We start from the raw sequence: 15,075 nt of genomic DNA, 5'->3' as shown, positions 1-15,075 counted from the left end.
TGGAGGTCCTGTGTGCTGCTGCTCTGGATGATTCTCACCTTACCCAGAGGAGACATTTGCTCACAGAAAATCCCTCCTCCAAGAGGAGCAGCCCTGGAGCAGCCACCTGAGCAACGATGCTGCTCCATCCTCAGGGCATGGGGGCATCCAGAGATGTGTCCCCCAGGCTGCTCCATTTGCACTATGAAAGGTTGAGTTTTATGGGTGGTAACAAGCATTTTGACAAATACAAAACTTACACTGAACGTGGTTATTTCAATTTTTTGCTAAGTAGATGAACTGCATCTGTGCGCATTTATTTAAACAATTATGTTGTTTAATCTAATTTGTCTTTACACGTTATTATATGAGGAAATAGTGAGCGATGAGTCCGTGTTATTATTTTATTAGATTACTAACTTCTTACTTGTGATCTGTGTCAAGTTATATTTAGATGGAAATTAGAACTAAATTAAAAGCAGTATTTGTAATTATTCATGCTAATTAAATAGAATGACCACAAGTACCCTGACTTCCTAAATATGCTGCAACAGAAAAAGCAAGCTTTTCTAAGGAGGTTTTACATTAAAACTGACTTATTAGATGGAGGAAAGGTTATATATATGTGAGGAGGAAATGGAACTGATTTTAGAACCCAATTTTAGAACTAATAAATCTCATCCTTTCACACCAAGCTTGACTCACTCACTGACAGAGGAAAAAAAATGCTCCTGCTTTTTCAAATCCTGGTTTGTTTCTTAGTTTTGAATGACCTGGCTATTGAACTGAGCAAATTCTCTTCAGTCCACTCACTAAGCTGAAGTGAGTGAGATAAGATCTTTTCACCTTTCAGGAGGCTAAAGTTCTCAAAAGGTTGTTTATCATTTTAGAAAAACTTTGGATCCAGGTGTCCAGCCAGTGATTTCTTCAGGCTTAGGATCACAACTTTCTTGAAAACTTTCAAACAAATTGGGTGCTGTTTCAGTGCTATTTTTGTTTGCCTTTCAGCCCTAGTAAGTAGCCAGGATGTCTGTAAGTCTGACTTTGTTTTGCGTACATTCGTGGATGAATTTTAAAGAAATAAATTAAACTAAAAAAACATCTGACCCTGTGCCAGAGAGGAGAGATCTGGAGGAAAGTGAGATGGATGGGGATTGTGCTTTTTTGATGCCTTTGTTTGACACTTCATGGGTTGTCATCAGGATTTATCACCCTGGATGATACTTGTTGCTTTAGGGAAAAAGTAATTTCCCAGAGAGAAGGAAACATTTTCTGCACAGGACATGGCAGCTGTTTTGTTGGGTGATGATAATTTTAGAAGTTATCTGTTCCTGTTGATAGGTGCTAACCATAGCCCAGGAGAAGGGGACACACACTCCCATTTCAGTCAGGGGTAGAAGTTGCTGGAGTGTTTTACGTGGGCTTTTTTACCTTCCCTTTTCACTGTACGTCTCACTGGCTGTGGTGGGCTGACACACAAGGTCTACTCAGTTTAAACTGCCAGGATTTAATTAAGGGAATTTCTTTACCTCTGCTGTAATTTTATGATCTCCCCAGTACTTTAGTAGCTTCTCAATAAGCAAGTTGCAAGCCTTACAGGTAAAGTGCATTGTGTTTTATCTCCCATTGTGCTGCCTCTCTGTTGGGTGACTTCTGAAGTCTTTAGAAATGGCAGGAACCCAGCACCAAGGAGCTCTGGTTTGGAAAGAGCTGGTGGTACTTTTTCTGTCTGGGCAGACTGAGCTGGAGAGACTTTCCTGTAGGCTGAAGGTAAATCTCACACCCTGAAGTGACTGCACCCAGAGGTTGTACCCTCTGTGGGTGGGTGGATGTGTTTCACATCTGTTTCAGGTGTCACCCAGGCTCACCCTGGCAAAGAGGAATGTCAAGAGCAAAGAGGAATGTCAAAGATGACACTACAGCCAGCAGCTGAGTTCTCTCTGTTGCTCTCCTGTCCCTTCTTGGAGGGGCATCTCTGTGATACCAAAGCAATCTGCCTTCTCCCAGCCTCTACCTCTCTGCTCCTTCCTGAAAGCATTGCCCAGCCCCATAGCAAACATGACATGAATCATTCATCTTTAATAGATTATGCAAATCGAGGACATCAGATCAATGAAGATCAATAATTGCAACCATTTAATTGCCAGCAAAAACATTTTAAGAATGAGCATTATCTGAAGTCCTTTCTTGGGTAATGGCACCATTAATCCAAACATTGGATCTTGGCCTAAGTGTAGAGGAAAAATTCTCCACCTCTCTCCCCCTGCTGCCTTTCAGGGTGCTGGGGGTTTGTTTTTCCCTTTTCATTTCCAGTTTCCAAGTTTCCCCATCATTACCACCAGCAAACAGCTCCCAAAGCTAATAGTTCTGCTTTTGTTACTCTGTGCTGATTGAAATGTCGCATACAGATTGAGATGTTAGTGCTAAGTTGCCACCTGGGAGTGTCAAGCTGGGTCTGAAATGAACTTTTCTCACTCTTGGATCCAGATGGATCAGATGGGGATGTTCTCGAGTTGAGCTGGGAGCGGTGCAGGGAACAGAGTGGGGATGGCACGGGGTAGGGGGGACATGAAGGAGATTTTCTGTCTCAGCCCACAGCCCCCTCTGTGTGGCCACATCTGCCTCCTGCTGTCCCCGTGTGAGAGTCATGTCCACAGCTGGTGCTGTGTCCCCAGCCTTCAGGAATTCTGCTCTCCTGCTAACAGGCTGGAATGCACCAGCTTCACTTAGGCAGAAGGACCATTATTTTAATGGCCCCTTTGAATCTTGGAGTCTGATTTCAAGCCTCTTGTTTACATCCAGCCACGGGGATCTGCGTTCCGTGAAGGAAGGACAGCATTGCTCTCCTGCTGGCCTTGCTCCCCAGACACACACAGGGAAGTCTGTCCTGGGAGGGATGGAGATCTGCTAAATGGTGGATGGACACCAGCTTACTTTTGTCTTGTGTATGCAACTACAGAGAAAGCTGGAACAATTTTGACACAACTGAGCCTTTTTTTTTTTTTTTTTTCTGGTTGGCTGAGAAACTGCACAGGTACAAGGCTGCTGGATCAAGTCTGGTAGCAGTGACAGAGTCTGGGGATGTCACACATTCTGGGCACTCCCTAAATATGCAGTTGAGCTCCCCGTGGTTCTGCGTGGCATTGTGCAAACCTCAGGCCATGCACAAGGCAGGCATTGGGATGGTGTGGCCCGTGGCCCCAGCACAGCCCTGGGCTGCTCAGGTTCTGCATGTGCCACCAGCAAAAAAAAGAAGTTTCTGTGGAGCAGCTGCTGTAGAAACCGTTCAGTTATTGTATCTCCCCACGAAAACCAAGTGCAGATCATGCATAAGCCACAGCCCCCTTGTTCTCAGACACAAAGGAGAGAAAACAGCAGTGGGTGTTTGGACACAACTGTCCCTCACCACCAGCCATCCCTGTGCTGGGCACACGAGTTCTGGATTCACACCTGGGTTTGCCTGTCTGGCACCTCTTTGCCACCTGGGCACCTCTACGTGTACCCAAACCTGCCAGTACTCTTCCGTTTCACACTTCCCTTGAGCCCTTACATCCTCCACAGTCTTTCTCTCTCTCTCTCTCTCTCTCTCTCTCTCTCTCCATGTTTGCCACAGAGGGATTTCTTGCATTAGCAGAAAAAGCAGAAGCTAATGGTGATGAGGGAAATAAATAAAAAGCTTGGTTCTACTGGTTGGTCAAGCAGCTTACCGGTCACCACGGGGTACGTCTGGGGTCCTGACACATTTGTCCCCAGGTCTGGGTTAGCAGAGGTGGATAGACTTGATTTGACTTCATCGAGCCCAGGGGTCAGAGCTGGGAGGGAGTACTCATTTCCCTGGGGAAGAGAGGAGAAAGACAGCTCGCTATTGATGTGCCTGGAGAAGGGTGTGCAGATGGGAGGGAGGAAGAGGAGGGATGCAAACCCCTGCACAGATGGCAGAGGAGGAGGAAAGGGAGAGGATGAAGTGACAAGAGGGGTGCAGGGGTGTCCCTAGCTGTCCCACCCCTGCCAGGCGTGGGGCTGGGGTGGGCTGTGTCCCGCTCCCCGGGGTAGGGCTGAGCCTTCCCTCAGCCTGTGCCCCCCCAGGGGAGAGGGAAGGGGGGGACCCACGTCCCCTCCTCTTGGCTGCGGGGAGGCGGGAGGCGTTTGCCCTGGTGACAAGGACAGCTGGGGCAGGGGGCTGCCGTGCCATGGCTGAGCCGGGTGGGCTGTAGCCAGCCAGCAGCCCGTGCTGGCCCGCTGCTCCCTCCCTCCCTTGCCCTCACCTCTGTCCTAGCTCTTTAAAAACAAACAAAGGAGCCTCATCCCCTGCCTCTGTCACTCTGTGCATTGGGGTATGAAATTGGGGAGGGGGGAGCCACATGGCTAACAGAAGGGTGGGAGGGGGAGAGCCATTGAATCTGAAAGGGTGTCCTGTCTGAGAGGCTCTGGTAATTGCCTTTTTATTGTGGTAGCCTCCGGACCAGACGCGGGAGCTGGAGAAACCGGGAAGGCTACAAAACGGCAGGAAAAGTTGCTCTGATTAATATTAGGTTAAATTAAAACTGATTTTCTGCTCTTTCTGCTCTGTTTTTTTCCATGTGCTTCCCCAGCCCCCTCCCCACGTCTCCCCCTCCTCCAGCGGGCTCCCTGCTCGCTGCCCCCTCCCTGCCCCTGTCCCTGCTTGCCTAGGACTGCCTAGTCATTTCCAATCCCTTCTCGTATTGATCTTCCTGTAGAAATCAGTTTTGTAATTAGCTGCAAATTAGGCCTTCTACTGGGGGTGAGCCTGCCCCCTGATTTATCACCAGAGTAATTCGCTGTGATCGGAGAGAAATTAAAATGAACTCAATTAGGCTTCGGATTTGCTTTATGGGCCCTGCTCAGAGTTTCAGGGGGAAAAATGACTGTGCTGGTGCTTAATAGTCTAATGAAAGTAAATAAAGGTTATTCATTGTAATAAACCCAGGGACTCTGGGATGAAGGGAGTCCACAGCCAGCCTCTCCTTCTCTTCCTTTGTTGGTTTATGGCTTGGGGCGGTTTAAAAAGACTTTTGATTTTCATTTTATTAAGACAAACAGCTTTTGGGATAAAAGGCCAGGGGAGTGGGGGAGTCAGGGAAAGGGGGGCCAGGGCTGCAGAAGTGCAGAAAACTAGGTTGGAGATGGGAGTAAAGTCTCAGCTCCAGGCCACGGAGGAAAATTCTCCGTCCAAGGCCATCCCCGTCTCGCTGACCACGGGTGTGATCTGAGTGCAGCTCTGCCTGGCTGAGAACCTGCCCGGTGTGCTGGGTGCTGGTGCCAAAATCCTGACCCCCAGCCTGCAGGGGTGTGTGCAGAGGGGGGGATTTAGGGAGAGCAGTACTCAGCAAGCTCAGGAGAGGAGGCAGAGCTGGAGTGCGTTGTCAAGCAGACAGTGCCGCAAAACCCCGGGGTGATGTATGGGCAGTGACAGGGGCAGGAGGGGGAGAGGGGTTTCATCCAGGGAGTCTCCCTGCCATCATCCTATGTATGGGTGCCTGCGGGTCCCCGGTGCCAGGCCGGACCCTCACCTGCTCAGATTTGATGTGCTCTGATGTCTGAAAGACGTCGGGGTAAGAAGGACGCTCAAAAACTCGATCTAAAGCCTCCAGCTGCTGCTGGGTGAAAGTGTCCCCACGAAGGTGCTTCCGCAAACTGTCCACGCTGCTCTGGGAATCTCCGTTGGGAACTGAGCCCTCGGATACATCTGCAGGGCACAGACAGAGAAAACAGGGAGTTAGCACCACCCTGGCTCAGATCAGCAAAGGATGCGGGACAAGGAAAGAGGGGGAATGAGCAGAGCCCTCTGCCTCCACCCTGGGAGCTCAGCCCCTCCCGTGGGATGGGGAGGCTGCAGGGGTCTGGGGGAAGCCCCCTTCTCCCTGCTGGGGTGGCCAGGCTGCTCCCATGGGCTCCACGGGACCCTCCTGCCCCAGGGTGAGTGAGGCTGTGGAGAATGGGGCTTGGCTCAGAGATGAGTTTCGGTTCCGCTGATTTTCAGTGTTAAAAATTGCCAAATCTCCATTGCTGAGCATAAAATGGGAGCAAAGCAGAGCGATTAGCATCGCTGGGAGGCTTCTGGAGAGGCAGGGAAAGCAGAGGGCAGAGGATGGACCTGCACTGGGGAGGGCTGGGGAAGCCTGGCATGGAGAAAGGGCTCTCTTACAGCTTGGAAGGGAGTCAGTCTCTGGTGTAGCTCCCCTGCCCCAATAGAAGTTATGTCTCTTAAGTTACAATTTCCTTCTCATCTGATCTTGTCCTGTTGTACCACAGATGAGTCCTTCATCCCCCTCAGACAACAGGAATGACCCCGTTTCTGACTCCATGTTTTGCCAGAGCCAAGTCTCTCCCTGTGGATTTTCTGTCCCATCCAACATGCGTTGGTTTCTGTTACAATCCCCATTCCGTTCATCCATGTGGAGCTCCTGATTTATCGCAATCTATATCTCTGTTATAAAACTCCCTCCAAAATGAGATGAATCTTTATCTGTGTTGGCCCCCCCTTCCTATCCACAATGAATTATTGTATTACAAACCCGAGTCCTACTCGGTGGGCATCAGTCTTCCTGGTATTCCTTTGTTCTGACTAGGAGAAAAAGCCTTGTTTTGGCAGAAGCATCACCAGAAGTGCATCCCTGTCCCCGTGGCAGCCCTCTGACACAGCCCAATCTCACCGTGGTGCCTCCAGCCATGTTCTGGGTGTCTCTATCTGCCTTGTGCCATCCCACATCTCCTACAGCCCACTGGCCCTCCTGGGTGAGTCCATTATTAATGCCCTGCCCCATCCAGAGTGAATCTTTCTGTGTGATAAACCATCTTATCACCCACCTGTTTGGGCTTTTTTTTTTCCCCCCCTGTTATCCCCCTACTCAAATGAGGTGCATTTATCTCGGTTATAACCCCTTTTTATCTGAATTGAGTGAGTCTCCTACTATTAGCATCTGTCACATCCAAGGTGAGTCTCTCTGTTATAACCTCCTGTCCCAGCTGAAGTGAATCTCCCTTTGTCATAATCCCTCATCTCATCAGAGGCAGGGCTGCTCATTATAATCTTCTCCAACTGTGCTGAGTATCTTTCTGCTGTCACCTCTCAGCCTAACTTTGGTGACACTAGCTGTAATCCCCTGTCTCATCCCTGCTGATGCACCTTCATGTCCCCCGTGCTGAATCCCTTCCCACTGTGCTCCTGAGGCCACTAGCCCAATGGTCTCAGCACCCTGTCTAACCTCAGATCAGGTTCTCTCACACTGTTATTACCTCCCAGCTTTTTCACTCAGAGTTATTCCTCATACTTCAGGCTCTCTTGGTGGCTTCCAGTCTGGCAAACCTTGGCTCTCTGTCAGGAAATTGGTTGTGGGATCTCCATAGCCCTTTTCCCTCCTCGTGGGCAGAGGTGCTCCCAGGGGCAGCACCATGCCACTCCACTGCTTCATCTTTGGGCTCCTGGGTGGTGCCAAGATGGGTATTTTCCTGGCACAGTTAATACCCAAGTGGTGGCCCAGAGTTAAAAGTGAGCCTGCTGCCTTCTGGCTATGAGGTATATCCGTTTATAGGTGATTATACGATATGATATAATCAATAGTACATTATATACAGTAACGTAGTACAGTACCACTCACAAGACCATAGAAAATATTACATATTGATTTGTCCCAGCCAGCAGCCTTCCCTCCTGCAGCCCCTTTTCTCACTCTCTTTTCCACCACTAGCCAGAGCAGAGCTGTTCACTGGCACTGATCCCTGGCATTTTCTCCTCTCCTCGGGCTTGTTCACACAAGGGAAAATTCTCAGGTTCCCAAAAGCTGGAGTTCATCACAGGTTTGACTAAGGGGAAACAAAGCAAAGCCTGGGCTTGGTGGACTGCAATGTGTGTGTGTGTGTCAGTGGTCTGCCTGTTTCTGATGGACTGGGCTGTTATTGCAGGAGGTGGCTTTCAGGGAAACGAGGTCCTCCCTGCAGAAAGCTGGCACAAAAGTCTTGGGTCCAGGCTTCAAAAAAAAAGAAAAGGTGTGTTTCTGTATCAGTTCTTGTCTCAGCCTGCCTGCAGCCCGTGAAGCTGTTTGCCTTTGAGGAATTTTGCAGTGGTGCTGGAGCACAGGGGTGTTTTTGCTGCAGATGGTTATTCTGGGGGTTCTGCACCCCCATCCCTGCCCGAGCAGCTCCTCTGCTGCATCCCCGCCTTGGGCTGTGCTCCATTTCCCAGCTGTCAGCCCTGGCTGTGCCTGGTGTGGGTGTTCACACGGGCGGTACAACTTCCACTGCCTGCCATCAGACCGGATTTTCCCCGGATTTTCCCTGCAGGGAGTGTCCCTGGGTGGTGACACAGGTTGGTGCTGGGGGATCTGCAGCTCCCCTCTGGCAGCAGAGCCCTGTGCAGAGCCTTTGTGTGGAGGAGCTGAAACCACAGCTTCCCCCAGCTGCTGCAGGAGCCTCTTTTCCTTCATTTATTCAGGGGCCCTTCAGATCTTGACAAATCTGTCACTCTAAATTTGCGAGAGATTATGGTGCTCTCTCCCTAGCACCGGGAGAGGTGATATATGATATCTGCTGCCCCTATTGATTGCCTGATCTGGTGGCAGAGGGCTGGCGAAATGAACTTGAAATGAACATCATGCCTCAACTCATTGTGCGTATAATACACTACTTAATCCCACATTTTTCAGCCGCTATGGAATTCAATTGATCAATCATGTCCCTCTGATAGTACTGTTTTAGGGGTTATTGCTGCTCTGCTCACTGACCTTTTTATTTATTTATTTATTTGTGTCAGGGGTGTGTGTGTGTGTGTGTGTGCATGTGTGTGTATTTGGGGAGCTCGGGACCTGGGCTGGTACAGTCAGTGGGAAATGGAAGCAAAGCATGAAGGGAGGAGGAAGGGAAGGAATGGGATTAGATAAGAAATCATAATGACCAAAGCAAACAAACAGGTAGGGAGAGGTGGAAGAGTTGTAAGAAGAAAGGAGATGCTGTAGTTCAGGTGGGAGTTCTGGACACGGGGAGGCAGGGGCACTCTGCCATGGCTTAGGCTTTAAGATCTACAGAAGACAAGGAAGTTTTGACAGAGGACTGTGGGAGGTGAACAGAGGTCTCGAGGTGAACCTCACCTAAGCAGCTTGCAGTACTCTTTGACTTAATAATGGGAGGGCACACAAATCCCAACCTTCTCAGAGCAATAGTGTGAGCTGTGCATATGGATTTTACTTATGAAGAGGAGAAAGTATCATAGAGATGGTCTTGAAAGAGAGATTTGTATGCCCTGTGTTGCTAACACTGAGACATTCACAGTCACAGATCATTATATTTTCCTCAAAACCAAAGGACTGTAAATCCCCTGTGTTTGTTTTCTGGTGTCAAAACCTACAGAGGATGCGTTTTCATTTTTTTCCCTGAAACTGCAAGGGACAGCCACTTATCTCTGGTTTTAAATCAAAGTTGCAGTTCTCATCTCAGGATATGACTCTGTCAGCTGGACTATCAGGAGGAGCCTCAAATACCGTAATACACAAATTATGGGAGCTGACAGTGGGCTGGGGATGAGCAAATGTGGCAGCAAGAGGCAGAAAGGACTTCGGGGAAGAGATGGGGTCCATCAAAAGTGAGAGCAAAGGGAGGGCTTGTTGGGAAAGGCTGGAGTATCCCATGAGGAACAGCTCTGTGGGAGTAAAAACTTCAGGGATTTGCCAAGAAATCAGCTCTTGGAGAGGGGAGCTGTGGTGGAGCAAGGCTTCAGCTGCTGGAGGAGTCTGCGGCTGCCACCTGGGTCACAGCACCAGGAACGTTCTGTGGCACTGTGACACAGGGACACCTCTCTCTTAAATCAGGAGGACCTCAAACAGCTGGGGAGGTGAATGATGGCCTTGGTCACAGCATCCCTCACAAGAGCACGTAGCTGCTGTCAGTGTGATCAGAACTGGCCCTGTGTGTGTGACCAGAAGCACCTCTCCCCCCGAGGGACTGCCAGGGGAGTGTGCACAGCCAGTGTTCAGCATCAGCCCTCGACACGAGGCACAGAAATGCTCCATGGGTGTCACAGAGGTGTCCTGACAGATAACATGGAAATCCTGAGCCAGAGGACACAGGAACAACCTCAGCTACATCCAACACAGGGAATATGGCCACTAAAGAGCTCCAGAGGAGAGAGATGTTCCTGGGTCTGGAGGCCACGAAGAAGCCGTAATGTACAAGGAGAACAGAGCAGCATAACAGAGTTACTTCCCCGGCTACAGGTGACAGAGAGCACCCTTGCTCAGGCTGGGATGTGGCCATCTCAATAAATAATTCGTAGAATGATAGAATTGTGGAGTTGTTTTGGCTGGGAAAGACCTTTGAGATCATCAAGTCCAACCATTAACCCAGCACTGCCAAGTCCATTTGGAAGCCTTGCTGACATGGGAAGACTTTTGTGTCACGGGAACGTTTTGTGGCACAGGGGGGTCAGGAGAAGCTGTGCAGCTGCCACAAACACATGGGGACAGGGTCCTTTTGGGGAGCAGGGGCTTGTTGCCCCCTCCGTGGCGTGTCTGCCTGCTGCCTCCTGGCGCCCCGATCTCAGCTGGGGACTTACAGCAATGCTGATATAAACCACAGTCATAATAAAGGGGAATGTGACCGGCATGAGAAGTGCCAGCCAGGTGACACAGCAGAACCCATCTAATTGTCAGAGCCTCCCAAGGAAACGCATCCGTCTGATGCAGCGGCTGCCGCGGTGCCGTCCCCCGGCTCCATCCCTCTGCTCTCCCGCAGCCTGTCCTCGTCACTGCCCTGCTCCCCGCACCCCGGGGCTCTGTGCTGCCCTTCCCCAGCTCACCCTTTGTGTGAGGACAGCCCCGTGGCCCCTGTCCCTTCTCTTCCCCCCCGAGGGGCTCCGTGTCCCCGCACAGCCCGTGCGTGTCAGGCAGCTCCCCGGGGGCCGCTCCCCGCACTCCCCGGTGTTGCCGTTTCAGACTCAATTGTTCTCCCCGGGACTGAGGCAAATGGAGTCATTAATTACCTTCCATCGGCTGGGCCCGGCTCGGCACCCGATCGATAGCCAACCCTTGTCATTCAGGGAAGGAGCCTCAGAGCCTGGCATGGAGCTCCTGCCCCAGGGATGGCAGCCCCCCCGCCGACCTCCGGGGAGGGCAGAGATGAGCGGCGGGGAGCGGCTCACACGTTCTCACAATTCTAAACAAGCTCAGTGATGATTAAAGTAACTGTGCTCCCCGTGGCCGGGATGAGGGCAGGGACAGGCAGCACTCGTCTGGCAGTCTGTCCGCTTTCTGTGACTTCCTACTCAGTCGGGTTTGGAAAAGGAAGGCTGTAAAACTCCGTTTACATTTCCTTCCAGAAGAATTTCTGCAGCCTTTTGGGCAGCAGGGAGGAAGGGATGGTCTCCAGATGGGTCAGCTCTCTGCTGCAGCCTGTGGTAGTGCTGTCACCACAACCATCAGAGCTGTGATGGTGATAACCAGTATGGAGAAGGATGAGCCTCAAGTTCAGGTGGGAAGGACCCCGAGTGAGTCTGGGATAGAGACAGCAGAGCAGGGAAGGGGCTGCAAGGTTTCAGCAGTGCCAAGAGAAGGAACATTATCAGGGGGCTGCACTGTGGGAGAAGAGAGGACACAAGCTCAGGTGATGTGCAGCCTCTTGCAGAAGCAGGGCTAGGGGCAGGTGAGTGCTGGAGCAACATCCCCTCAAGGCAGCGTTTCGGCCTTCGTGGACTCTGCTGCTGTTCAGATTCCTGTGTCCATTTGCCCCAAGGAAACCCCCAGAACCTAAATCTGAGCACACAAATTGGTGGTGCCGTGCTGGTCCATGTGGCTCTGTGTAAGTTAAGCGTGTCAGCCATACGTAAACAGTGTGTACTTGCTACTCACATGCTCAGGCTCTGAGCAGAAAGGCTGAGAAACAAAGGGATAACCTGTTTTGAAATGAAGGTACAGCTCAGAGGAGGAAGTGGTGGGTAAGGAAGGTGCTTGGTGAAGGAAGAGTGGGGTGTGTGCTGGTGGCTGTCAGCGGGGGTCTCGGGGCTGTGCATGGCAGGGCCAGGCAGGGCAGCCTGAACTCAGGGCTTACATCAGCAAAATGGCAATGCTCAATGAGAATGTAAATGAAACGAATTGTGTGTGCAAATGTGTAATGAAGTGTGTACTCAGATCTGTCTCGGATTATCACGGGAGCATGCAGATGGGCATTTAGGGAAGCCAGTGTGTGTGTGTGTGTGTGTATGAAAATCATACGTGTTTACTCCTGCATCTAAGTGTGTGATTGCAGAGTCAGCCCAGAGCACCTGGGAAACTCAGTCAGCACAGCCTTAGGTTTGTGCTTTAGGCAGTGGTAGTGAGCAGGTCCAGCCTTGCTGAGCACACCAGCAAAGGCCTCTCCAGACATGTGCTAACAGCCTTGTGGGAGCAGGGGTGAGGCATGGGACAGCTCCTCTGCCAGCACCACTGCAGCTTGGTGACCTTTGGGAAAGCTGGAGGTGAGGGGACATATTCTGCTCTCAGTCTCTGTAAAGCTCCCTGACCTCAGCACTGGGGATTTATAGCACTGTGCTGAGGGGCAGAGTGTGGTCCCAGCATCTCTTACTGGCTTGCCTGTAGCCAGAGAGAAGTGCAGCTGCCCCCAGCACCCTCATCTTGGTTATGCTGGCTGAGGACCAGCAGTGCCTGATCCTCTGGTTAGTGTAAAGCTGTCAGTCTCCTGCCCTGACTGGTTATAGGGATTTATACATCCTGGAAGCTCTCAGCAGGGTTATCCTGCCTGGTGCTGTGGTGATGCCCTTGGGGAGATCAGGGCATGGGAGCTGTGCTGCTCCTCCTGCCAGGGCAGAAGATGTTCTTGGAATCATTAGCACGACTTAGCTCCCTCCTCTCATCTTCCCGAGCCCGCTTGTTGGGGAGCTACTTCTTGGCAGGATCCCCCTTGGTGAGCACACAAAAAAGGGTGGCTTTTGTTAGCTCCAAAGGACAGAAGCCACGGAAAAAATTACATCGCATGCAGCCCTAACTATGCTTGTTTAGAGAAACTGCTTGCATTTATGAAGTCTTTGGTGCGGAAAGCAGGGTTGCAAATGACTGCATCAGAGCGACAGTAAAGGCCATTAATTTCCTGTTATGTTTTCCTGTGTTGGGGGCTTTATTAATTTAATTTTACACTGTCGAACAACAGCGAGCGCTGACACTGCCACACTCAGAGGGTTTTTTTTTTTCTCAAGCAGTGCTTTGCCTGACATGCAAATCAACATTGCTATCAGGACTGCTGGTGACAGGGGAGGGAGAAGAGAGCTGGCTGTCCCCATCTACCTACAACCCTGAGATTCCAGAGGAGCAATCTGGCACCTGAGAGGCCACCAGCACTGGGGCTCAGCAGGTCTGGATCGGGCCATGGACACCTCTAATACACAGCCTAGAAAATATTAATTCCTCTTTAGTCTGCTGTGCTCCATGGGCTTGATCCCCCAGCAACATGCCTCCTGACACCTCCTTTCCTTCTATTTGTCTTCTTCTAAACTCTTCCTCCCTTTCATTCCACCTTGCTTTCCCCTGATGCAGGCCTCTACCTTAACCTGGCAAAGGCTGTGCCTGCCCCTGAGCCAGGTGCTGGTGAATCATGTTATTGGAAGCTCTTCTGAGTCAGCACTAAACCAGTGCTCAAGCAGAGTGTTTTTAGAGCTGCCATTTTTTGACGTGCCATAAAACAAAGGCTCCAATCACTCAGAGTCATTAAAATTCCCATGGCATTTTTTGCAAGAGTACAGACATTAACCTGGCTGTCCTGAACAAAATCCAGCCTGAGTGATTACCCACAGCGTATCTTAACTCTCTTGTGGTTTCCTTTGAACATGGCACAGCAAAATTTCACTGTTGATGCTCTGAATTGTTCAACATCTGCTATGGTCCACCCAAGAGTCAGCCACATTTCAGTAGTAAATGAGATCTCCAGAATGGGAAGGTTAATAAACGATGTATTATACAGGGCTGGTAATTGCAAAATGCTGTGCAATGAAAGAGCTACAGCCTTGTGATATGCTGCAATCTGCTTGGACTGTCCCCATGCAAACTCTTTTTTTGAATGCTTGTGCTTGTAATAACCGTAAATTGCTAGTAGAGTCATTTGGAATCTTTCTGCATGAACTCGTGTTGGGGCCCATACTGATCCATGAAGGATCCTAAGCTGATATGACCTCTGTAAATTGTATGTCAGAGATATTTCCCAAACTGCAAGAAGTAGTCCCCAAACTAGAGGGGGGCCAGCCATAGGCAGCAATAATTTTCACATACAAGAGTGAAAAGAGTGCTGTGCAGAGAAAAGCCGTAAGTATCTTTGAGGATTAGTTTGTGGGATATTTTTTAATTTGCTGGGATTTAGTAAAGTTGTTCCAAACCGTAGGATAGTTCTGATCTGTTTGCAAGGACAACTCTTGTGTTTGAGGCCCATCTCATCCCACACTAGACACCAAAAGCCAAACCAAAACCCAATAGCTCGTTCAGGAAACCAGACATGGAAATGTACCTGACCTGTAGAGCAGTCTTTGCTGAAGCATCTGAGAGAGGACTTGATGTCACTTAAGACTTCATGGGCATTTCATACACAATAACCACCTCATTCAGCATTCATCAGACACCTACAAACCTATTCCAATGCAGGTCCCCTAGCTTAAAAGCAGAATAACACCTCTGAGCTCTCTAGCAAAGGCAGAGCCAGTGAGAGAAAGATGCCATGACCTACATCACATCCAAATGGGAACAGTGGTACCCATGTCCCAGCTCCTGTTGTGGCACTGTGCTCCCGTGTGTTTTCCTGTAGCTGTTGACCTGTCTAAGAAGAGGGTGAAGGACCTTGGCCCTGAAGGAATGTAAGCAGTAGGATTTTTGTGTGGATGAAGGAAATGCAGAGGAGAAGGCATTATTTTTAGGCCCCTTGGCAAAACTCTGACAGTTTAAAGGGCCTTAAAATGAGCATGAATTGCACTTGACACCTCTTCAGAGTGTCCCTTATTTTATCTGATCCATGCATGGGAAAATCACCTTCAGAGAGTTATGGATTGAGACAGACAGACAGACAGACCTGCTGTGTCTCCATAGATAATATCTGTATCTGCTGCTTTCAGGCCAT

General features: G+C 50.1%; 1 protein-coding gene across 9 annotated transcripts in view; it reads right to left on the bottom strand.

Moving 5' to 3' along the window:
* Window positions 1-15,075, bottom strand: part of PAX2 (paired box 2) — an 87,006-nt gene that overhangs the window by 18,867 nt on the left and 53,064 nt on the right. For all 9 annotated transcript variants that reach the window (XM_071748119.1, XM_071748120.1, XM_071748117.1 and 6 more), the window contains exons 6-7: window positions 5,511-5,686; window positions 3,687-3,813 (exon numbers count right to left, since the gene is read on the bottom strand). In XM_071748119.1, the coding sequence (XP_071604220.1) occupies window positions 3,687-3,813; window positions 5,511-5,686 (303 nt within the window). The remainder of the gene's footprint in view (window positions 1-3,686; window positions 3,814-5,510; window positions 5,687-15,075) is intronic.

The sequence above is a fragment of the Heliangelus exortis genome, chromosome 7 (genome assembly GCF_036169615.1).
Source record: "Heliangelus exortis chromosome 7, bHelExo1.hap1, whole genome shotgun sequence".
In the NCBI taxonomy this organism is placed as follows: domain Eukaryota; kingdom Metazoa; phylum Chordata; class Aves; order Apodiformes; family Trochilidae; genus Heliangelus; species Heliangelus exortis.
The sequence above is the reverse complement of the archived record's forward strand: the minus strand, read 5'-3'. Positions and strand labels throughout refer to the sequence as shown.